Genomic DNA, 25,427 nt, shown 5'->3' on the forward strand with positions numbered 1-25,427 from the left:
TGTGAAAGCTGAATTTTGAGGCCGTCTGGTATAATTCTGTCATTTGGTCTTTCTTTTGCCTAAACTGTCTATCAAATATATACTATCATTGTGTTGTATAGATGTTACCCAGTGATCCTTATGATTATGATGGATTTGACACGAAAACTTTTCCTTCGCTGGCTGGAATGGCGTAAAAGTTGTCCAAATTTTTTTTATTGTCGTCGAACTTTGGAACTTTTTCGCATAACTGCAAACCGCGATTTTATTTCAAATTGTTGCCTTAAAAGTTTACTTACAGCTTCTATATGTTGTGAGTGTAACTTTCCGTTTTTGTCATTTATAATAGTTTTATCCTTATCTGTAAGTTTTAAATTGCTTATCCAAAGGTTTTGTTCTTCTTCTTGAAGGCTGTCGTCACGGCGGTCGCTTAACTCTATCAGTTCTAAATTTTCATCTATAGTTGAAAGCTCATTTAACTTAGGAATTTTACTTTTGCTATTATCAGGAGAGGCAAATCGCAGCTTACGTTTTTTATCGCTTGAAGATGATTTAGGAGTTTTCATAATTGATTTCGGAGTTGATGCGTCGAACAAAGACCGCCTGACGTCACTACATGTTTCTTGTTTGATTTCCGTTTTAAGCGTTGGTGTAACTGCCGGGCCCGGAGTGCTTGAAATATTTTTATTTCCACTTTTTAAAACAGAGTCTGGTGCCGGATTTACAATAATGTCATTATCGTCTATGTCTCCTTTTCTACCTTTTTTCGTTCCACATTTTTTACTACTTTTGGGTCTACAATTGCGCCGTAACTGAGTAAGATTATATACCTTTTTATCATCTGGCAATGTCATTCCGATTGCAATCATGGCTGAGATGATATGATAACACCGGGCAGTTGAAGGACATGTACACTTCTCCTTTGGGAATAACGTTACTGAGTATTTGGTGCCGTTTGAGCCTTGGACCATAAAAGCGCCCATCTGTGGAACAAGAACAATATTATTTTCTTCTATTACCTTTATTGCTAAGGCTTTTTGACTGTTAGATTTTGCTTCTGGTTTGCGCGAGACATTTTCTATTTCGTCACTGTTATCTTCAGTATTCTGATTCATTCTGATGCCTGAGAGTTCTCCTTTTATTAAATCTATTAATCTACTAGGATGACAAACGTTCTTGGGTAGTGATACAGTGTCAGGATCAAGTGACGCGTATTTATAATTTGGCCGCAATGTCCATTCGCTTTCGCCACAGAAGGCACGTATTAATTCTGGAAGCATATTTCCTTGCATGTAATATAAAAATAACACAATCTCATCTATTGCCTTTTCTTTGATTTCACATTTGCCTCATAAACTTTTTTGTCGTCTTTTGTGCCGCCATGTTTTGAAACCCAGAATTTAATATCGCTGAAAACATGATTCCAACAATTAACAACAGCAGCATTATCTAACTTTGATTCAAAAGCACCTATAATTCCCCTTTCTCTGTCTGTAATAAACAGTCACATTTTTCGAGTTTAAATTTGGTATTTGCTTACACAGGATATCAATGAAGCTTTCATGACACGACTGATATTTTCTCTCATGTAGCATAAATGCGATAGGCAGTACTGGGATTCTCTTTAAAAGTGGGGATGTTGAACTGCCACCGCGGAAACATAAAAATCACCGAGATTAAAAGTTGTATCGTAGAAAAATTTCTAAATGCGAGTCCTTTAACTGGATCAGTTTTTTAACTTCTGGAATAATTCCGCATTTCCTACAACTACTTCTAAATCCGGCGTTGTTTTGATACTTATTATATATCCATCTAATTGAGTCACTAATAAATGTAAGGCAAACATCGCGTCATGTGACAACTTTTTATTGTTTTGAACACTTTGTTTTAAGTTTTGCACTTGTTTTAGGTTTCTAGGAGCAGCAACACCCCTCAGTTTAGACTCTGGTGACTTTTCTGATCTCATTTTTTCTAGGACCTCGTTAGGATTATCTTTTGTTGTCACTTTAGTTTTAATTTCTGCTACGACTGAAGGTTTAGTACGTTTGAACGGTCTAGTATTACGCTTTCTGTTTCCATGCGGCAACGATTGATATGCGCTAGAGCTACCATAATAGGCCAAAACTGTTTTACCATTATATCCATCTGATATAAACCTAAAGACGTGTTTTTGAAAGTCGCCACTGACAACATTGTTATTTCTTATTTTATAGAAGTGTCTTTCAATTATTTTCCCTTCGACTTTGTACTCTTTCCTTCCATTATGGCGCCAGGTATACCCATCCGCTTTCCAATCATCTTTCTTGTTAGCATCTCCCGAGTCGCAGTATAAAAACACGCTTCCTTCTTTAGGCTTGTAAGGCGGATCTTTCGTAGTGCTGCTAGGCAAGTTTGATTCCAGAATGCAGGACGCTTCTCCGTAAGATAATACCCTATCAGTGGACGAAAACACTGGTGTTTCAACTCCGCCCCCAACGAGATTTGACGACACATCGGTATTCAGATAATACATACATTCATTTTCACACAAAACAAACTTATCACTATTGAAAAGAGTTTTTCTACGACAACGCTGTGATGAACTAGTTGAAGGTGTAACTCTTGGCGAGGAACCGTTACCATGGCGACGACTTGTAGACTGTAGGTAAGTAGATGATCTTCTAACCGACGCAGGTGCAGGTGCTTGATACCGGCCGTTTGATAGTGGAGCAGATGGAAGATCACGAACGGCTTCGTAGACTCTCTGAAAAGGATTAAATATAGAAAAATAACTCGTCGGCTTGTAACAGTAGAAATTCTACAAGGTTTGAATCGAGCTGGAGTTCATTTCACTTACTAGGCCATTTTCGACGAACAGTTCACGTAGTGATTGATGTAAAATTTGATATTGATAATAAACAGGTAGTCGCATTTTTTAAAATATTTTTTTAGAAAAAGACGCAATATAGCTTTAACATGACATACCCTGTTTTCTAAAGCTCTCTCAACCAAAAACGATTGACCACCAACAGAACCCGACGAGGCTTGTTCACCCGACTTTCGACGTGAAGACGACCGACGACCTGTTTTACGACTTGAGTACGACTTGCGACCTATCCTATGAACCTTGGACCAACCATGGGATTGCTGATGATCGGACGGTGACGGTTGATTTGGTCTTCCCGGAGGTGCGATGCACGTAGCCTCTGGCTCACGACTCGGAGAATACGTGGGTACGGAAACTGCCGGTACGGACTCCATTGCTGTTTCGATGATGTTGGCCAACTTCTCAGTGCCTTCGATATTGAGGTGTAGTCCATCTCTCCCCAGAAACCGACGAGCAGCGCCTGAAAAAATATACATGTTAAACACTTATAATTCCGTAGTATTCAGTTATATAAAACTGTGTATGTGTAAAGCGTTTATTATTTCATCATAGTATATATGTAAATAAAATTGCAAATGTTAAGCATTTATCTTTCTATAATGGTACATATTAAGCATTTATCATTATATCGTAATATACATTTTATAAATCTGTACATGTTAAGCATTTATTATTCTATCGTAGCGAATGAGAGATTAGACAGTAACATTTTAATTTGTACTCACCAAATAAAGAGTGAAAGTCCCACTGACTGATAGTCTGGAACCAACTGGTAGACTTAGAAAGCACGTGCAGCATGTTGTTGACTTCAGTAGCAACAGCATTCCAGTCGTCTAGAAACACAGTCTCTGCAGTTACACGGTCGGGGGTTTGCACTTGGAACAAATCGCGTCCCCTTGGTAGGATCTCGGACACCAGGACTGTTGTACTGCAATTTATAAATTAAGGTATAAAAAGTATTTGTATGGATTTGCTTAGGTTTCTCGTCCACAAATTCCTTTCTTCAGAGCGACTTCAATTTTTATCAGCATTTGATTATTGTTTTTAATTTCTATATGCAGAGAAAATGTTATTATCCAGTAATATATAACAAAGTTATTCTATCTAATAAACAGGGAGTTTGTAAGTAACTCACCTCGGAGACATGGTGTGCAGACGGAAGCTTAGTCTCTTGATATCTTCTACAATTTGGACAGCTGGCCTTCTACCGATGTCATTAGCGCCGATTACCAGAGCAATAACCTGAATAAAAAAAAAAAACGGTAATCGTACGCTTTATAGCGCTATATAAGATATGTGAGAATTTGCTGACCACAAAAAACTATCATATGTACAGGTACATGGCCAGTCAGCAGTTTTACTCTACGTTTAACTGGTCAGCAGTTTTACTCTACGTTTAACTGGTCAGCACTTTGCACACATTAAATATATACAGGTACACGGCCGGTCAGCAGTTTTACTCTATATTTAACTGGTCAGCAGTTTTACTCTACGTTTAACTGGTCAGCACTTTGCACACATTAAATATATACAGGTACACGCCCGGTCAGCAGTTTTACTCTATATTCAACTGGTCAGCAGTTTTACTCTATATTTAACTGGTCAGCACTTTCTAGCGATATCTCATTTACGTGAAACTGCTGACCGCATAGAAATACAGAGAATAAAAATATACAGGTACACGGCCGGTCAGCAGTTTTACTCTATATTTAACTGGTCAGCAGACTCTATGTTTAACTGGTCAGCACTTTGCACACATTAAATATATACAGGTACATGCCCGGTCAGCAGTTTTACTCTATATTTAACTGGTCAGCAGTTTTACTCTATGTTTAACTGGTCAGCACTTTGCACACATTAAAAATATAGAAATATAGAGAATAAAAAATATACAGGTACATGGTCGGTCAGCAGTTTTACTCTATATTTAACTGGTCAGCACTTTCTAGCGATATCTCATTTACGTGAAACTGCTGACCACATAGTAATACAGAGAATAAAAATATACAGGTACACGGCCGATCAGCAGTTTTACTCTATATTCAACTGGTCAGCAGTTTTACTCTATATTTAACTGGTCAGCACTTTCTAGCGATATCTCATTTACGTGAAACTGCTGACCGCATAGAAATACAGAGAATAAAAATATACAGGTACACGGCCGGTCAGCAGTTTTACTCTATATTTAACTGGTCAGCAGACTCTATGTTTAACTGGTCAGCACTTTGCACACATTAAATATATACAGGTACATGCCCGGTCAGCAGTTTTACTCTATATTCAACTGGTCATCAGTTTTACTCTATATTTAACTGGTCAGCAAATTTACTCTATATTTAACTGGTCAGCACTTTGCACACATTAAAAATATAGAAATATAGAGAATAAAAAATATATAGGTACATGGTCGGTTAGCAGTTTTACTCTATATTTAACTGGTCAGCAGTTTTACTCTATGTTTAACTGGTCAGCACTTTGCACACATTAAAAATATAGAAATATAGAGAATAAAAAATATACAGGTACATGGTCGGTCAGCAGTTTTACTCTATATTTAACTGGTCAGCACTTTCTAGCGATATCTCATTTACGTGAAACTGCTGACCACATAGTAATACAGAGAATAAAAATATACAGGTACACGGCCGATCAGCAGTTTTACTCTATATTCAACTGGTCAGCAGTTTTACTCTACGTTTAACTGGTCAGCACTTTGCACACATTAAATATATACAGGTACACGCCCGGTCAGCAGTTTTACTCTATATTCAACTGGTCAGCAGTTTTACTCTATGTTTAACTGGTCAGCACTTTGCACACATTAAATATATACAGGACTTTCTAGCGATATCTCATTTACGTGAAATTGCTGACCACATAGAAATATAGAGAAATGGTCAGCAGAATTTACAGTTTCAAACTTGTACAGAATCAGTCAACAGTTTCAATATTTAACAGGTCAGCACTTTCTATATATGCATATCGCATTTGCGTGAAATAAGCTGACCACATATAAACAGAGGAAAATGGGTCAGCAGAATTTACAGTTTCAAACTTATACAGAATCGGTCAGCAGTTTAAAAATTTCACAATATTTAACTGGTCAGCACTTTTTAGCGGTATCGCATTTACGTGAAATTGCTGACCATCTAGAAATGGTCAGCAGAATTTTTGTTTCACAGTTATACAGAAGCGGCCAGAATATTTCTCTGTTAAATTTTAATGTCTTTGGAAAATGCGAAGGTGCTTGGTAAGATAGTAGAGTTTCTTAAAATAAATGATGATAGGTAAAGGTAGATTTCTCGGAAGCACAGAGCACCAAAAAGCCACGCAATATATATAGATATATATACTTAAAAATAATACCACATAACTTCACGAAAATTGTTATATGTGTTCTTTTCATGCATTTAATGAGATAATTTGTTTACATGTTTTGTCAATATCAAATGTAATGAAAACATGCAGACAACAATCCAACCGTTTTTGCGGTCAGCAGTTTGTCAATAGTAAATAGGGCTATGTAATATGATTTACACTTTATTTAACCGGTCATTTCTGTATCAGTTTATTAGCAATGTTAATTTACATAGCTATACGGTTCGAATGACTTACTCTTTTTATCTATTTATTTTGTGATCATATACAAAAAAAATAAATACACGACAGTTAAGAGACATTCTTCATAGCATTCATTTATTTATTCTAAGAGTGCATTAATCCGGTACTACATGTGCAAATTAATGCAATTAAAGATCTGTGGATTACAAAAGCATGCGATGGCCCTAAGCTAGTGTACTTCTTAATTAACAAGTTTATTGGTGTTATCGATAAGTGTGAACAACAAAATACACAGGGTGTCACTACGTTCAATTCTGTAATGATTAAAAGCGTTTCATAAAAAAGACCATAAAATATCAAAATGATTTTTAAAAGTATGCGAATCATTCAATATAATTATGTCCACCAAATTAATGCAAGCCAAGACTTTGATGCAATTTAGTGTCTTCGTTCTTTAGTCAAGTTAAACATGTTATCAAGAAATGAAATAGTTCTGCTTGAGCATACGTACATCAGTAAGTACTGAAGATTAGCACCTTCGTGTTCATCCAATTAAGGAAAAACTTGTTGATAATTATCATTTTAGATGAACCCCATTTAAATGTGATAGCATACTTAATTTAGTCGACAAAGTAGTCTATTAATGATTTGTGTCACAAAACTAGCAGTCATGTATTACCTTTGTATGAAGCAATTATTCATTTTTAGCCATTCATAGGCAATAAGAAGTTATGCTAGTCAATATTACAATTCAATCTTATTCAAATTTTATACTTTTCAAAATGCGAGCAGTATGAAGGCATATGTTATATGCTTAGAAATCTCTTATAAAATACTTATAATTTCTAGACGGCTGGCATACATAAAGCGGCAACTGTCGTATTCATGTTGGCAAAAGAAATATAGCTGACGTGACATGCACTATACATATATTATGTAATCTGACTTACCGATTTCGATGGTACCATTTCATAGAATTCAAGTGTATCTTCCATGAAATCACGCACAGTAAATCCAGAGTAAGAAAAAACTGGACAACGAGCAAAATTGTCCAAGTATTTTGTCTGAGAATGTCCAACTATCATAGCCATTATGGATTTTTCAACAAAGCACAAATTCACACAATTAGAAAATAATATCACAAATCAGTAATAGTATTCCAGTCAAATATTCATATGAATTGAACATATAATATACAAACATTAATTTTCTATGACTTATATACTTACCATTTCTACTCAAAAGTATCAGCTTGTCCGAGGTGGTGAAACAAAAAGTATACGATCAAAGGCCAATTTAATAACAATTAGAAATAGATTAAAATTGTATCTTAAATATTCCGCCGACAAAATATCTTATTTTCACTGTTTGTAGTTTGTATATAATTAAATAGTTCAAAGACTAAAAACATTAAATAAGCACAAATAAAACATGTGTAACATTGTTTGCAGTTTGGCCAATTTGCCGCTTACTTCAAATAATAAAGTGATTGCATTTATTTTCACTTCAAATTTATTTAAGAATAATTAATTATTTATACGCATTGACCAAACTTAATTTTCTATAATTATATACAATTGGATCACACACTACAATACGTTAATAATATAAATGATTTTTTTTTCGCATTATATAAGAATATGAATTACAGCTCGGTAAAAAATATGGTTAAGATCTATTTTATTTAAAATATTTATACAAAATAAACTATTCTGCGCTCACAATAACATCAGTTTAAACACCTGCATAATTATACTAGGCTAGACAATATCGATTTTATTATCCTTCTTTGTCTATATGGTCAGCAGTTTCCGATACCCTTCTTTACCTTTGTGGTCAGCAGTTTCCTATATATTCTATATCGTCAGCTAAGTCGTCAGCAGTTTAGTTTGTTCCGTCGATTTCGGTAGTTTCCGGTATTTTCCCGGAAATCTCCGATTCCATTTATTGCTGGTTTGTATCACTTAATTATTTTGTTTTTCTTTAATTAATGCTATTTTGGCAAAAACAAGATTAACGTGCATCTAAAATAATAACATGATGGGAAAATTATGATATTACAAAGTTCTATAAATAAAAAATGTGCGGTGGCGCTAATTAGCACGTGATGCAAACAAACCGTTCAACAACAACAACACGAGGAAACATGCGTGAAAAGGCAAACAAACAATATTTGTAAACACGAGAACAACTGCTGGCGGCACACATTATAAGAAGGTTAGGAATCTTCATGGATTTCTATTTCCCAGAATAAAATCCTATCAAACGTAGTGATAATCAAGTTTTCAGAATAGAGCACGATGTATCCGGATTTTTGTTAGTCCGGAAATGTGCTTACTTTCACTCAAGGTTTCTAACAAAATTGCAGAATATGTAATGTAATCTCTATCTGTGGTCACCATGTGCTTCACATCACACCCCACTGCTTTTTTGCCGACTGTTACACGAATGATATTGTTTTAAATTATCAAATACCCAATTTAAATCGTATACATGTATCCGAATTTGTGCCATTCGATATACTCTGCAGATCGAGTACGAATTTTCACCAAAAGCAGTTGCAATTTTGCAAGTATATTTTATTGAAATAGCCTAGCTGCGACTTTTTGATATTAAAAGTTTGGACATGTTCTACCATGGTCATTTTTATTTGGTTGCAACTGAACATCTGATTGTTGTTGTTGTTGATCTACTTTTTTTTATAATACGGGAGGTCATAGGGTATCAAGTCAAAACGTCCCCTAGTGGCGTTTTACATAATAATAAAAATAAAAGTAGTTAATATAAGAATATTAATAATAACAACCTAATTGTAACAAACAGTCATGACCGCACCCCTCCCCTTATGTATTTACAGGGGGTGTTTTGACCAGAAAAGTGGGACGTTTGAAAATGGGGGGTGTAATGACTAGGGGATGTTTTGACTAATATCCGGTCATGGCGATGACTAATGCCAGTGAACACGATGTACTGTTGTCATGTACTCCGAAAAGATTAGTCAAAAATTCTACTACAAGTATTTGAACCACATGTATTTCAGCTGGGAATAAAAATGCGGTTTGCCAAAAATGGTCCTGCATGAACCGGAAAGTACATTTTGACAGTTGGCAGTAAAAATAAGCTAATTGTTTATAACACTGCCCATGAAGGCATTCTGTGAATATTATAATTAACATTAATAATTTTGCGTCCAGCTGGGCATGATCAAAACATGTAGTTAGCAGCTAGTTAGGTTTACAGATGATAAGATGTATGAAAATTTATATATTGAAATTTTATGGTCCGGCATGAACACGTTTAAGCAGGGCACAGTGCCTGTCTAAAAGGGGGTAGGGGAAAACCCTGCATATTGTTGCATTTAACATTTGAACAATTGTGATGTCTTTAAACTACACTGACATAATATTTTCTGTGAAAAACAGTAGGGCGAATTTAAATATAAAAAAATATTCACAAAAAAGTCATAATAAAATATTATGCACAAAGATCGATCAATAGTTATGATAGTTGCAAAGTTTACAGCATGTTAACAATGCCAATTATGTGGTCAATCATGCGTGGCCTTTGGTATTGGTTTCTTATGTGTTTGTCATGGAAGAAACAGGATGGATATAAATTAATTTGTTTTTCAGATCACTTTATTGGACGAGAAGTTGTTACGCCTACAAATTTCAGACGTTGCATCTTGAAGACAGCGATCACTTCATGATCATTCTCGCAGGAAAGGTAGCTTATTTTTGTTTAATACAGTCATGTCCATAATTTCATGCACACTTGATCCCCTTCTTCTGTAATTACATGGATTTAACCCTTATCATGCTGCACATGATTGGTTCTGCCTTTGCGACCAGTGTAGATCTTGATCAGCCTGTACATCCGTTTTCACTGTTCATCATTCAGTCAGTATCTTTATGGTGAGCACATTAAACAGTTAATTGGAAGATCATGCACAGGTTCATTATAGAAATTTAACAGGGTAAGAGTTAAAGGATTTTAATCCTGAATTATAAGGTTATTGTCACCCAAATTAACCTTTTTATGCCCCCTGAAGGGAGGCATATAGTTTTTGAACCGTCTGTCGGTCTGTCCGCAATTTTCGTGTCCGGTCCATATCTTTGTCAACCATGGATGGATTTTCAAGTAACTTGGCATGAATGTGTACCACAGTAAGACGATGTGTCGCGCGCAAGACTCAGGTCCATAGCTCAAAGGTCAAGGTCACACTTAGACGTTAAAGGTCATATTTCATGATAGTGCATTGATGGGCATGTCCGGTCCATATCTTTGTCATTCATGCATGGATTTTAAAATAACTACGCATGAATGTGTGGCACAGTAAGACGACATGTCGCGCGCAAGACCCAGGTCCGTAGGTCAAAGGTCCTAAACTCTAACATCGGCCATAACTATTCATTCAAAGTGCCATCGGGGGCATGTGTCATCCTATGGAGACAGCTCTTGTTGTTTTTATTATACATTTAAGTACATGTACTAAACCAGAATTATTTTTATCCAATAGTTATTGATCAGACACTATTTTTTGCTTTAATGGAAAGATGGTGGTATTAATGCCCCTTTGCCATTCTTACATATACTGAAGAAATTTATCAGTGTCCACTTCTTTAAAATAGCTATTTAAGACAATATAGCAACTGTTGAAGGTCTAACGGTTGAAGCTTTGGGTCATTTGATTTCAAAATACTTTAATTTTGTTCAGTTATAAAATGTTCAGGTATTTTCTGTTCTAATTTCAGTGAAGAGAAAATGGCCAACAGGGAGTGTATATTGGGAAAATTGAAACCTTTCAAAGCAACTGATGAGTACTACAATCTTCTGCCAGAGGACGAAGCAGCAACCCCAAAGTCATTCACAAGATTACAAAAGGGCTATGAATTGTTTTTTTTTCTTTTTTTGGCAAGCACAATTCTGCTGCCAAAACCAAGAATGCCTTCACAATTAGCTTCGAATATGATAATGGAGAACAGTGAAAGTTTTTGTTAGTAAGAAAATCAGTCTTGGAGAGGAAGGAAAGAGATCCGTGATAACAGATGATACCTTAAAGCACTATCTAGATAAACATATGTGCAAGTAATCTCGCATCAACAAATATGGGTCGTGGCAGTGAGAAAGCTCATTTTCAAAAGTGTGTTTTTGGATATCAGACCAACCATGACATTTATAAACAGTCCTCCAGAGTTGGTTGAACACAGTACATGTACATTAGTCCAGAGGATTTAATCATAACTGCCACCAACAATGTTGAAGTGGTTTTTACTGGTTTGAAATGTGAGGTGTAATCATACAGTAAACAGATAATATAGTATTAACATTGTTATAGCATTCAAGGTTTTTATTTATTTGTTTAGCTTATCTGAGCCAAAGGCTCGGGATGAGCTGTTAGTATGGATTGGTTGTCCAGCATTAAACATCCTGTGTCCATCCTCAAGATTGCATATAAATTGCTTCTCTAAAACTACATATCAGATGTTTACCAAATTTGGTCTGTAACACCCCTCCTTTGACCACCATTCAAATTACAGGAAATGGTTACTTTGTGACCTTGACCATTGATCTTAAGATATAAATTATATTCATACTGAATGTTTTAGTACAGTGTAAAATGAGTATTGATTTAATTGATACAAGAATTGTATGAATCTAGTTAAAACATCAAATTTTGATATCCATTATTTAATAGAAGTGTAAATGGAATTATGAGTGGCACTTATGTCTCTGTGACAAATCCTCAAAAAATTCACACACATTTTCTGTGTCAAACAGACATGTATTATATAAAAAATACAGTCAAGCAAATTGTTTAACTTTATTCGCTATATAATAATCTGTGCCAATTTACTTGTGATTTACTATTTCCATGCCAATAAATTATGCACTATATACACAGTTATTAAAATTGAAGTTTTATGAGGAAATTATCACTTTGCTTCTGATGTGTACCCTAGAATTTCATTTTTGTTACATTAAGTGTTTGTACCTTAATTAGTTAGAACCATACATATATCATAAGTTATTTGTTTAATGGAATGACTGGCATAATGGTATACAGCTGGTAAAAGTAAGTCCGCTGGAATTCCTTGCAGTTCAGTGAAAAAATTCTGTACAAATATATATTTGCCATTGGCTTTGTCCACTGGAAATTTACCAACTCTCTGTCCACTGGAAATCCATCAATTGGTATACCACTGGAATTAATTTGACCAGTGGTATTCCACTTAAATAATTGGTTACCTGTGGAATTTCACTGGAATACCAGTGGACTTAAGATAACCACTGGAATGCAGTGGTATTCCGCTTATAGAATATCTGTTACTGTGGTATTCCATTGGAATACCAGTGGATTTATGATAACCCTGGAACGCAATGGTATTCCACTGCATTCCAATGACATTTTTACTGGGGCAAAAGAAGTTTGAACAAACAGTTGTGTTCCAGTACATGTACATGGAGCAAGGTGACTCAGCTGAGTGATTCAGGACCTTCACATGGCCCTCTTGTTACATTGATTTCTAGCAATTGTACCAAAGTCAGCTTAAATATTTTCTGGAACATTTTAGGAATAGTTTATGAAGTTTTTATCATAATATACCCATGAAATATTTGTAAGATATTTTTCTTGCATTTTTTAAGAATGAAAACTAGTCATGAAAAATTCATAATTTATTCTTTTGGGACGTAAGGAATGTTTTATGAAGTTAATGATCATAAAATACTCTTAAAATATTCATGAAATATTTACAAAGCAGTTAATGCATTTTTTAAGAATGAAAACTAGTCATGAAAAATTCATGATTTATTCTTTTGGGACATGTAAGGAATGTTTTATGAAGTTAATGATCATAATATACTCTTAAAATATTCATGAAATATTTACAAAGCATTTAATGCATTTTTTAAGAATGAAAAATAGTCATGAAAAATTCATGATTTATTTCTTTTGGGACATGTAAGGAATGTTTTATGAAGTTAATGATCATAATATACTCTTAAAATATTCATGAAATATTTACAAAACAGTTAATGCAGTTTTTAAGAATAAATGAGTTCATTAAAAAATCATTATATATCCTTTGCATATATCATGAAGTTTTTAAGAATTTTGTGAATCCTTCAATACTTCCTAATTTCTTCATGAAGAGGAAACCATCATACTTCATGAAGAAAACTTCATGAAGTGAGCTTAAGCATTGATAAAGGGTACTTCATGAATACTTCTTAAAAATGTAAAAAATTCATTATTTTATGAATTCTATTTCGAAGGGGCGGTCGAAAAGCCAATGCATGTAAACTTGGTACCATATACGCGGCAGGTACTTTGTAATGTTTCCTCATTATTTGACGGATTTTTATAAAGTTTTAGGTTGCCTATCTCCAATTTATATGATTTTTATAACGACTGTCTGTTACTAAATAAATTTGTTCTTTTGATGTCAGAAGAAATACAGCCTCTAGCCTAGTACTTGTATAACTGCAGGATAAAAGAAGTAAAGACTGCAACTATTTGTTTTGATCTTCAGTGTCTTTATAGTCAGTATTGTAGTTGAACATCTTGACACATGTATGTCTATTATGAAACTTGTTATTTGTCATAAAATAGAAATAGCAATAGTCTAGATACAGCAGAGGAGTGAATATTATCTTGATAATACTACACTAATATTTCCTTACCATACATTTAACTTTATACTTAATTCTAGTATCATGTTTGATCATCTTCTAGTTTTTTTTAACAAAACGTTTTAAGTTTACATGTGTGTTAAAATGTATATTTTCAGCCTGCGTAGGGGACAACAAGTTTGAAAGTTCTCGCCAGTCTCTTTAAATATTCATAGCACCAGGAAGGGGAACCTAGGATTGGAAGAAGTGCCTGTGACTGATATGCACTGTCAGACAGAAATCCAGTTCAAATGGGAATCTGAAATAGTGAAATAGCAGAAATCATGAATTGCATGCTGTATAATCTGCTCTAAAACACAAACATTTGAATTCATAATGTGTTAAATGCAAAACAGTTTTACTACAAAATGAATCTTTCAGTAAATTCTAAATGCAGCTGAAAAGTGATATACATGAAATGTGGCAAAACAGTGCATTGTTTATTAGTTGTTGATATTTTGTCATAGACAAAACTAAAGAACTTGTATTCATTTTTGAGATGCACAGTGTTATTGGAATTATTTTCAGATAATTTAAAATTCTACATGGTGAAGAAATTTCAAATAGTATCTCAATAAAAAAATAATGAAATAATGAATTGTTTTTCAAAAATTTGCAGTCATTTGTTCATTCCAAATCTTACGTTTTTCCTACTAGTTCATATTTTGTGTAAACTGTTTGACATATGGCTTTGAAACTTTTTTAACTCAATTATTATTATATAATAGTCTGTATCTGTAGGTAAGAGTACATAACTCTGACAAGTATTTTGGCTGAATTATGACTCTTTTTGGGCTTGGAAATTGGTACAATTTCATACCAGTCCATGTTTTGTAAAAACTGTTTGATGTGTGGCTTTGAAACTTTGAACACTTGTTTATTATATGATTGCCATCTGTAAGTAAGTGTTCATAACTCTGTCAACTATTTTGGCTGAATTATGGCCTTTTTATACTTAGAAATTGGTTCAGTTTGCGTACAAGTAGGCCCTTGTCAAAACTATTTAACATATGGCTATGAAACTTTGAACACTTACTTACTATCATGATTTCCATCTATAGGCAAGAATAGATAACTTTGTCAACAAGTTAGAATAAATTATGGTCTTTTCTGGAGTTTGAAATTGGTTCAGTCAAACGTATTGGAATGATTTAGCAAGATATTCCATTAAATAACGATAAATCTTGTGCAGAATGTAGTATACTAAATTTGAAATATTGCAGAAATTTACATCCCTGCTGCATTTTTACCAATATCTAAAGGGGGGGTCGCAGTTAGGTGTCTGCGCAAAATGTTTTTTGATTTTCTCTGTATTTTATGACAATATACCTACATGTATTAAGTTTCATTCACAAGTGTTACTGTTATCAGTTTTGACTTACTTTTATAGAAATTCACATTTAAAGTGGGTGGGGTAATTTGACATGTAACCAGCCAGGAACACAATCTCCGCCGCGTTTTTAAAAATGGTTCAAACTTTTTACCTGGAACTTTCGTGATAAAATAACTATGCAATGGACATTTACACAACATGTTGCGTTTTAAATTGTCTTGAATACTTTTTTCAACACAGAGCCACAAAGTGGCCTAATCAAATTTAGTGATTTTCAATGGACGAACTTCACCAAAAATCTAAAACATTTTTTATTAGTTGAGATATTTAGGTGTTATTTTCAGCAGATATTGTAAGCTAAATAAACATTAAAATGACAATATATCAGTACACTCTGATTAATATTGGAAGAGTGGTACCCTCTCAGACTAGGGAAAAGTGGGTGGGGTAAATAAACATGCGAAGCTAAACATTCGAAGCAACACAACTATAGGAATAATAATTTTGCAGTTCAAGAAATGGCCTCAGATTATCTACTTCTATCTTAATTATGCCCGTATGAGTGGTGGGGGCATCTAGATTTGGTCTTGTCCGTGCATCCGTGTGTCTGAGCGTCCGTCCGTCGCCCGAAGTTCTTGACGCACCTAGCTCAAAAAATATTTGATTTAAATTGATGAAAAATTGCATGAGTTTTTATCGTGATATGTACTTGCGTACCTTTTATTTTTTGTCTGGCTCCGCCCCTTCTTTCCAGAATTATGGCCCCTGACATAGTTAAAAACACATATTTTCACCTTGTGACACGCCTAGCTCAGAAAGTATTTGATATAGATTGATGAAACCTTGCATGAATCTTAACCATGATATGAACTTGCGCACTTTTTATTTTTCTACGGTCTTTACACCCTTTTTCCAGAGTTTTGGCCCCTGAAATAGTCAAAAATGCACATTTTCACGTTGTGATGTGGATAGCGCAAAAAGTATTTCATATAAATTGATGAAACCTTGCATGAATCATTATTGTGATATGAACCTGAGTATTTCCTATTTTCGCCTGACTCTGCCCCCCTATTTCTAGAGTTATGGCCCCTGAAATGGTCAAAAATGCACATTTTCACCTTGTCGTGCGCCTAGCTCAGAAAGTATTACATATAAATTGATGAAACCATGCATGAGTCTTTATCAAGATATGAACTTGTGAACCTCCTATTTGTCGTCTGGCTCCTATTTCCAGAGTTATGGCCCCTGAAATGGTTCAAAATGCACATTTTTACCTAATGACGTGTCTAGCTCAGAAAGTTTGATGTAAATTCATGAAGCACTGCATGAGTCTTGATTATGATGTGACCTTGCACACTTGGCATTCTTCTTGAGAACCTTAGCGCTTATTACAGAGTTATTGCCCTTAAAATAGCCAAAATAGTGGATGTTTTGTTTGTGATGCTCATAGTTCAAGAGGTATATGGCCTAGAATGATGAATCCTTTGTACAAAATGTTTGTTGAGGCTATATCCCCTTAAAACTGCAAACATCATTGAATTATTGCCCCTTATTTGTGACAAATGTACCAGTGGGGCCACACCATGTGTCCTACAGACACATTCTATATCAAATACTTTTTGAGCTACGCGTGTCACAAGGTGAAAATATGTGTTTTTGACTATGTCAGGGGCCATAACTCTGGAAATAAGGGGTGGAGCCAGACAAAAAATAGAAGGTATGCAAGTACATTTCACGATAAAGACTCGTGCAATTTTTCATCAATTTATATCAAATACTTTTTGAGCTAGATGCGTCAAGAACTTTGTGCGATGGACGGACGCTCACATGCACGGACAAGACCAAATCTATATGCCCCTACCAATCATAGAGGCATAATTAAGATAGTAGCAGATAATCTGAGGCCATTTCTTGAACTGTAAAATTATTATTCCTATAGTTGTATTGCTTCGAATGTTTAGCTTCGCATGTTTATTTACCCCACCCACTTTTCCCTAGTCTGAGAGTGTACCACTCTTCCAATATTAATCAGAGTGTACTGATATATTGTCATTTTAATGTTTATTTAGCTTACAATATCTGCTGAAAATAACACCTAAATATCTCAACTAATAAAGAATATTTTAGATTTTTGGTGAAGTTCGTCCATTGAAAATCACTAAATTTGATTAGGCCACTTAGTGGCTCTGTGTTGATAAAAGTATTCAAGGCAATTTAAAACGCAACATGTTGTGTAAATGTCCATTGCATAGTTATTTTATCACGAAAGTTCCAGGTAAAAAGTTTGAACCATTTTTAAAAACGCGGCGGAGATTGTGTTCCTGACTGGTTACATGTCAAATTACCCCACCCACTTTAAATGTGAATTTCTATAAAAGTAAGTCAAAACTGATAATAGTAACACTTGTGAATGAAACTTAATACATGTAGGTGTATTGTCATAAAATATAAAGAAAATAAAAAAACATTTTGCGCAGACACCTAACTGCGACCCCCCCTTTATTCTCAACCATTTTAAATCACATTTCTGTGTCAAATACACATTCTCTGCTAAACCTTTTGAAATGAAGATGTTGAAAATTTTTACCCAAACTGTGGGTGAGCAGCTTTAAGTTTTTAGCTAGACTGTACAAACTATATGCAGATCTATCCTACTTGTTTTCTGTCAGCATCTAAAATCAGATTTTACAGACCAAAGTGTGGTATCGAACCAATATTTCTTGAATTATTTAAAGGAATTTTTTCAGGCAGTTTCATTCATTAACGGCTATCACTCAATGCATTTTGTTCAAACATAAAGTAATTGTGTAGGTTATAACGCATGTTGTTTCATGTTACAACATCTGCAGAATCCCGAGGGATTGGTTGGTACCCGAGCCCAGAACCAACGATTCCCGAGGGATTCTGTTTATGTTATAACATGAAAATAACAAGTAAATGAATATATTGTCCCTCAACGTCATAAAATTCCAATGAAATGTGCGGTAAAGTTTGTTGTTTTTTCACGTTGACGTCACTTCCTTTTGAATTATCCATTTTGGGGACGTAATACGTTTACGCTTTGCCACGGTACGCGCACAAAGAAAAAAGTGTTATAACAGCATGTGATCGCGAGAATCTCTCTGTTAACACACATTTTCTCTGCTGTTAAAACACTCCCGAAAAGTGACAATAATGGCAGTTTTATGCTAGAATTCAATATAATGTTTCTTCACTATCAAGCTTTGACAATTTTCATACAGGACCATTAGATGATGTCACAAGCCAAATATCAAGGCTCTAAGTCTTGCGGTTTTGGACAAGAAGATTTTTAAAGTTTTTTTCCATGTGGTTGCCATGGGAACTGAAGTTCTGCATGGAATTCAATTCTTTGAATAATTTTGAAAGGGGAGCACCCAAGGATCATTCCCATGATGTTTAGTGTAATTCTGCCTAGTAGTTTTCAAGATTTTTTTAGAAAATGTTGACGGATACACAACACACGATACACGACTGACGACAGACAACGGACATTGAGCGGTCACAAAAGTTCACCATGAGCCTTTGGCTCAGGTGAGCTAAATAAATTGGGTTCTTCTCAGTAAAGTTACATAGGCAACATTTTGTCCTATTTAATACAAGACAGGTTGGAGAAACTGAGAGAATTACTGTGGAATGTGTGACAGGTGATGTTTATGATGTAATTTAAAGGTAATAAAGTATAAAGCATTATCTTCAGGCTGACAGTAATTGATATATGAGCCGTGCCATGAGAAAATCAACATAGTGGGTTTGCGACCGCATCCGCGCAGTCTGGTCAGGATCCATGATGTTCGCTTTTAAAGCCTATTGGAATTGGAGAAACTGTTAGCGAACAGCATGGATCCTGATCAGACTGCGCGGATGCGCAGGCTGGTCTGGATCAATGCTGGTCGCACACCCACTATGTTGGTTTTCCCATGGCACGGCTCATATCTTTGATTGTTGGTTCCATACAGGTGTTACAAATTGATGCATATAATCTGTGTCTAGAATACTGGACCAACTATTGAGAATAGTTATGCATGATTGAAGTACCTACTTATCAAGTTCATTAGCCTGAGAGTTCTAGGTAGCAGAAACCATATTGGATGAGAATAATTATGATTGATATAGGAATCTACATAATTATCTATTGGATAATAACTGTAAAAGGGTGTGTTCAAATAAAAATCTTAAGGGTTGAGTAAAGCAATAAGAGAAGGGAGTTGAAGATAGTTAGTAAAAGGTTGTAGTGATGGAAAGAAGTAGAGTCTGAAGGTAGAAGGAAGAATGATAGTGAATAAATGCAAAATTATAAATGAAGGCCATGGATATTAAAATTAATGATTGAAAATAAATAGTAGAACACAGAAAGCGAGTTTGATGTATTAATTTCCCAAATGAATAAGAACAGTCGTAAGACTAGGTGACCCAAGAACGAGCCTTGACACAAATGTTGAGTACTGTGTATGCAGTTGTGATAGAAGACAGATGACTACTGCACAATCTGTGATAAAGCACATTGAACGAAAGCATCTCAATGCTGGTGTGTGTGACGATAATTTAGATTTGTCAGTGACATAAACATCATCCTGTCACAAATGCTACGAAACAAAAAGAAACAAATCGGAGAGACCACCTACAGAAATAATGGAGTCTCTAAGTGAAACGGAAAAAGTGCCGTTGACCACTCTTTCCAGAGTTGAAATTTGCGAGGAAAAAAGGGCATACTGTTGCAGTTCTGTTGACTGAGATGTACAAAGGAACATTGATCTTTTACTTAAATATAAACAATGCTTTTAAGCTAGCTTAAAGTTGTTGGCATTGCTGAACATAAAGGCAAACATCAAAAATTGTTTAGTGTTGATAGGAAACGTGTTCAGGAATGGTGCCAGGCAAAGGACAAATTAATTGCAACAAAATCGTAAAAACATGCTCCCGGCACCAGGCGACCAATACGCTATCGGGACTTTATTCATGCGCATATGGATATTAAATTTCATTCATGCCTATCAATATTAAATTCATACTCAGGTAAGATTTTCTGTTGTTAAAAGACCCGGGGGAGCTATAATTAGAAAGGGAAGTGCTAATAAGAAACAATACAGTAGAATACAGATTTCAAGCAGTACTTTGTTAAGAATTTTGTTGATTGTACATGTAGTTACATTATGTTGATTATTGAATTAGTAATAAATAAATGATTCAAATGAATTACATAACTGAATGGAGGTTTTGTTTACTAGCTACATATATTATGTTCTAGTTGCTATGGTTATGTTATGTAATCTCATCTAAGGTATAATACAGAGAGACAGAAATTAGTGCATTTTGTAGGTAATAAGTGTAGAGGTTGGACATGATATGAATTTACTGAAGAGAAAATGTTGATTGTTATTTCATTTAATTTCTATGATTTACAACTAAAGATATGAATCACCGAAACACACCAAAACACAGGAACACACTTGAATCACCAAAACACACTATAATTTAGCAGCTGGGGGCATGCTGATTATCTTATTCCTGCTGAGTCACAGTTCTTGATCATTTGTACTAGTAATTAGTATTGATAATTATAGTTCAGTTTCTTTGAGATATAATTAGATGCTTATTTTCACTTGATGTAAATTTTTACAAAAACTATTTTTTGAAAAAAAAAAAGCTCGCGTGATAATTGATACGCTCATCAGCTGATGTAATCATTTTCAACAAAGTAAGATGGTAGTTACCTTAAATATATAAGTCATAATCCATGTTATTTGTCTTAGCTTTTTTCTTAGAGCATCTTCTTCGAGGGCATATGTCACTTTACAGTGACAGCTTTAAAAATCATAAATTTTGCTTCCAAATTATTGTGTTCACTTGGGTCCTCTAAATTGTACATGTATGTTTCATTCAAGGTGATGTCACTGTTATTAGTTTTGTTGGAGGAGAGACAAGTAGTATCAAGCTCCCTAAAAGTTGTAATTCATCTGAGGAATTGTAGATTAGACACACCTCAACAAAGGACATATGGTTATACCATTGTATTCAGCGCTAATCCCTCAGAAATACATTTGTACCTGGCACATCATAGGTCAGACATACATTTTCTGGGAACTTTGTTACACGAATTAGCTCATTTTTTTACGTGGAATATTGAGCAGGAGGATCATGGTATTAAGTGGCAGGAATGCACCACTTATCTGATGGCTATAATGGATAGCCGTGACAATGAAATGGAATTATTAGACGGTGCTCGCAACAATTTGTGTGCTAGGGACACAGGACCCAATTATTGTGATAATTTTGAAGAGTACAGTTCTGTGGTAGTATTATAAAATAAATAAATGCATGTTTACATTGTGATTCTTTATAGATTTCAATAAAATAAGTGTATATTAGAATTCAAAGATTTATCAAATCAAAAACAAAATAGACCCATTTCACATTACATAATAGATAAGCCATACGCCATCTTAGAGGTACTGATAAGCACTGCTGGTAGCTAGTAGGAATCAAAGATTGGATGACAGCCTGAAAATGGTGAATCATTGTAGAGTTTATGGCTGTCACAACCATTCTGATAGAGACAAAGTTAAAAAGTTTTATCATTACCAGAAGTGATAACTTGGGATTAGGTGAAAAAAAGGCTGGAATTGTTGACAGAACGCTGTAGATTATGGCTAGCGAGATTAAACCAAGATTTCACGGGGGGAAAACTTAAAAAACATAAGAGTTTGCTCAGACCACTTTGTATCACGTTATTGAATATGTCATTAAATTTAAGCAAAATAGCCGAATGCCTAAATAATGGTACTCTAATTAAGATAGATAATGTTGTTTCTACAGCTGACACACTCCATCTTGCGGCAACAGAACAAAATCTTGAGCCTATAAGAAGCAGATTTGAAGATAATGCTTGCGATTATGTTAGTGAACTTATATTACACGCTAAAAAGAGAGATTGGCAGTGTAAAGTTTGCGATGAACCTTTGAAAACTAGATGCATAGGCTGTGATCTTTGTCTGGCATGGCTACATTATCATTGCGCTGCGCTCTCTGCTGCTCCAAAGAGAAAATACTGGTTCTGCATTGACTGCGCTACGTTTTAGACACTGGTATAGGGTGGTTCACTTTGGATCACACCTGGCGTTCGCGCACAGGTATATAATGTATGTTGTATAAATATTCATTGTATATCCAAGTTACTACAGAATTAGATATAATGCATAAATACCAAATAATGCTTTGTCTTTCAATTGTCTTTATTATGTGTATTTTTAATCTTATTGTTATCTATATTCATGTGCAAAGAAAACTGGAAGCATATTTTATCTGAAACTTTTCAGGTTAGAAATAATGACACAAAAGGAAACAAATTAATCTTGATTTTTTGCATTGTGCTAGGTGACTGAATGCCATATAAAAAAAAAAAAGAAAAGAAAAAACAGAAAAAAACAAGAGCTGTCAGAGGACAGCAACGCTCGACTATTCAACAGCCTTGTCGATTAAATGAATACGAAAGTCGAAAAAGGGGCATAATTTAAAAAAAGCAAAATATGGTTATGGAACCTGCATAGTGCTTATCAGCTCATGACAGTGGACAAGTGTGTGGAGTTTCAATCCATTCCCATTAGTGGGTACTGAGATACCAGCTTACATATAAGAATTTAAGCAAAAACTCCTAAGTTTAAAAAAGGGGCATAATTTTGTAAAATGCAAAGTTGAGTTATTGACCCTTTGCAATGCATGTCATATCATGACAGTGAACAAGTGTGTGAAGTTTCAATCCTTTCCCATTAGTGGATACTGAGATACCAGCTTACATACAAAAAGTTAACCAAAAAATTCTATGTTGAAAAAGGGGCATAATTTTGTAAAAAAAGCAAAATAAAGTTATGGGACCTGCTTTATGCATGTCAGATCATGACAGTGAACAAGTGTGTGAAGTTTCAATCCATTCCAATTAGTGAGTACTGAGATACCAGCTTACATACAAAACCTTAACCAAAATATTCTAAGTCGAAAAAGGGGCATAATTTTGTAAAAAAAAACAAAATAGAGTTATGGAACCTGTGCAATGTAAGTCAGTTTATCACAGTAAATAAGTGTGTGAAATTTCAATCCATTCCCACAAGTGGTTACTGAGATACCAGCTTACATACAAAACCTTAACCAAAAATTTCTAAGTCAAAAAAGGGGCATAATTTTGTAAAAAAGCAAAATAGAGTTATGGAACCTGTGCAATGTAAGTCAGTTTATCACAGTGAATAAGTGTGTGAAGTTTCAATGCATTCCCACAAGTAGTTGCTGAGATACCAGCTTACATACAAAAACTTAACCAAATCGGGACGCGGACGCCGACGCATGGGTGAGTCCAATAGCTCTACTATTCTATGAATAGTTGAGCTAAAAACAAAGAAAAAAAAAACAGAAAAAAAAACAAGAAAGAAAAAAATATGAAAAAAAAAAACAAAAAGAAAGAAAGAAAGAAATGAATTAAAAGACGAAAAAAGAGAACAAGCATTTATAGGGATGTGCCTCCAGATGTACATTTCACTATCTTATTCTGCAATGTTAAGACAAATTACTAAATTCTTTTCAAGATACCCTACATGTCTCATTTTAATTCATCTTCTCGTTATAAAATTAGTTCATGTACAGCACTACAATAAATTTTACATCTTCTCAGGCTTTCAAGTAGTCCTACTTTTTCCTACTTTTCCTACTATTTAGATCCCTTCCTACATTTTTCCTACTTTTTCTCAGAAAACTCCTACTTCTCCTACTTTTTTGATATTTTCAAAATAAAAAAAAATTAAAACATGTTCAATGAAATTTTAAATTAAGTAGTTAACATGATTATGCTTTAGTCTATTTGTAGAATGAATTGTGTTATATGATTTATGGTGTGATAGCTACTCATCAGGCTCTGATTGGACTACTGGACATGCTGCCATTGACCTCTTAGGGAATCTTCAGTGCCGGATCCAGCAAATATTGTCTTCTAAAGGTAAAGAGATACACATTTGAACACAAGTAGGCTAACAGATATGATTGCTGTGCACTGTAACTCTTTCCCAATGATGTGCAAACTGAGGGAATTGGGTGAACAGAAATGATACACTGTACTTTGACTTAGACCCAATTTTCTAAAGACATCTTTTTAAAACATAAAATATTGTGATCTGAATTTCACTATTTCAAAGTGCATTATAATGTTTCTGTTCACTCTAAGCATAGGTTAAGGTAGAACATAACTGTAGTGACCAACTATAATTCTATCTGGCTAAGCCGGATAAGAATTTGTTGTAGCAGTGCTGGGATGCCTTAACCTGATCAGTTTGCTACTGGTACTTCTCTCAAATGTAATTTATATTTTGATGTATAATTACATGAAAATATTTCTAAGCCACTGAAAATGTTTTAAGAAAACATTTGAGCTTTTGAAGTATCAGCTGCAAACATTAATGCTTGTAGTAGCTGAGCTAACTTGATATATTTTGCAGGTGTCAACTAACAGTCTAGATGTACCAAAGATAAACTAACATCCTTTAACATAGATACTAACTATGCCAGGTGGAAAGACTCATTTTAATGCTTCTTGGCTTAATAAGATTGATAAAAATGGACACAAACTTAATCAGTGGTGTAGAAAGGATTCGTCATCTAACTTGAATGGCTTCTGCTTTATTTGTGATAAATCAATTTCATGTTCCAATACTGGTGTTGGGCAACTTATGAACCATGCTGATGGACAAAAGCACAAAGATAATATGAAATTAAGAAATTCATGCTCCCAGAAGAAGTTCTTTGTTGAAAAACAGAGCAGTGTTGTTGCAAGTACTTCTCAAGGAGGAGGTGATACCGAGAAAAAATCTTCAATCATTCAGCTCCAGTCATTATCCCATAAGGAGCAAGTTTGTAAAGCAGAGACACTGTGGGCGTTTAAAGTAGCAGCTAGTGGTTACACATACAGTTCTTGTGATGGGACACCAGAGTTATTCCAAAGCATGTTCCCAGGTAGCT

General features: G+C 34.6%; 1 protein-coding gene and 1 long non-coding RNA gene across 2 annotated transcripts; one reads left to right on the forward strand and one right to left on the reverse strand.

Annotated features, from left to right (window-relative positions):
* Positions 1–1,705: 1,705 nt before the first annotated feature.
* Positions 1,706–4,442, reverse strand: LOC128550498 (uncharacterized). Its single transcript, XM_053529697.1, has 4 exons — positions 3,981–4,442; positions 3,571–3,773; positions 2,944–3,305; positions 1,706–2,722 (listed from the first exon to the last, which is right to left on the reverse strand). Exons 1-4 carry the CDS (start codon positions 3,989–3,991, stop codon positions 1,706–1,708), a joined length of 1,593 nt encoding a protein of 530 aa, XP_053385672.1. The 5' UTR covers positions 3,992–4,442.
* A 3,919-nt stretch (positions 4,443–8,361) lies between these two features.
* LOC123551203 (uncharacterized) lies at positions 8,362–12,339 on the forward strand. The gene is made up of 3 exons (XR_006686364.2): positions 8,362–8,623; positions 10,039–10,132; positions 11,161–12,339. It is a non-coding gene; the product is annotated as an uncharacterized LOC123551203 (long non-coding RNA).
* Positions 12,340–25,427: the final 13,088 nt, after the last annotated feature.

This window comes from Mercenaria mercenaria, chromosome 18, assembly GCF_021730395.1.
Source record: "Mercenaria mercenaria strain notata chromosome 18, MADL_Memer_1, whole genome shotgun sequence".
Lineage (NCBI taxonomy): Eukaryota > Metazoa > Mollusca > Bivalvia > Venerida > Veneridae > Mercenaria > Mercenaria mercenaria.

Bases quoted from the DNA above. Each gene is read 5' to 3' on its own strand.
- LOC128550498 (XM_053529697.1), bottom strand. The intron at 3,306-3,570 runs GTGAGTACAAAT...ATATTTTTTCAG, and splicing joins GGACTTTCACTCTTTATTTG to GCGCTGCTCGTCGGTTTCTG. The intron at 2,723-2,943 runs GTATGTCATGTT...AATCCTTTTCAG, and splicing joins AGAGAGCTTTAGAAAACAGG to AGAGTCTACGAAGCCGTTCG.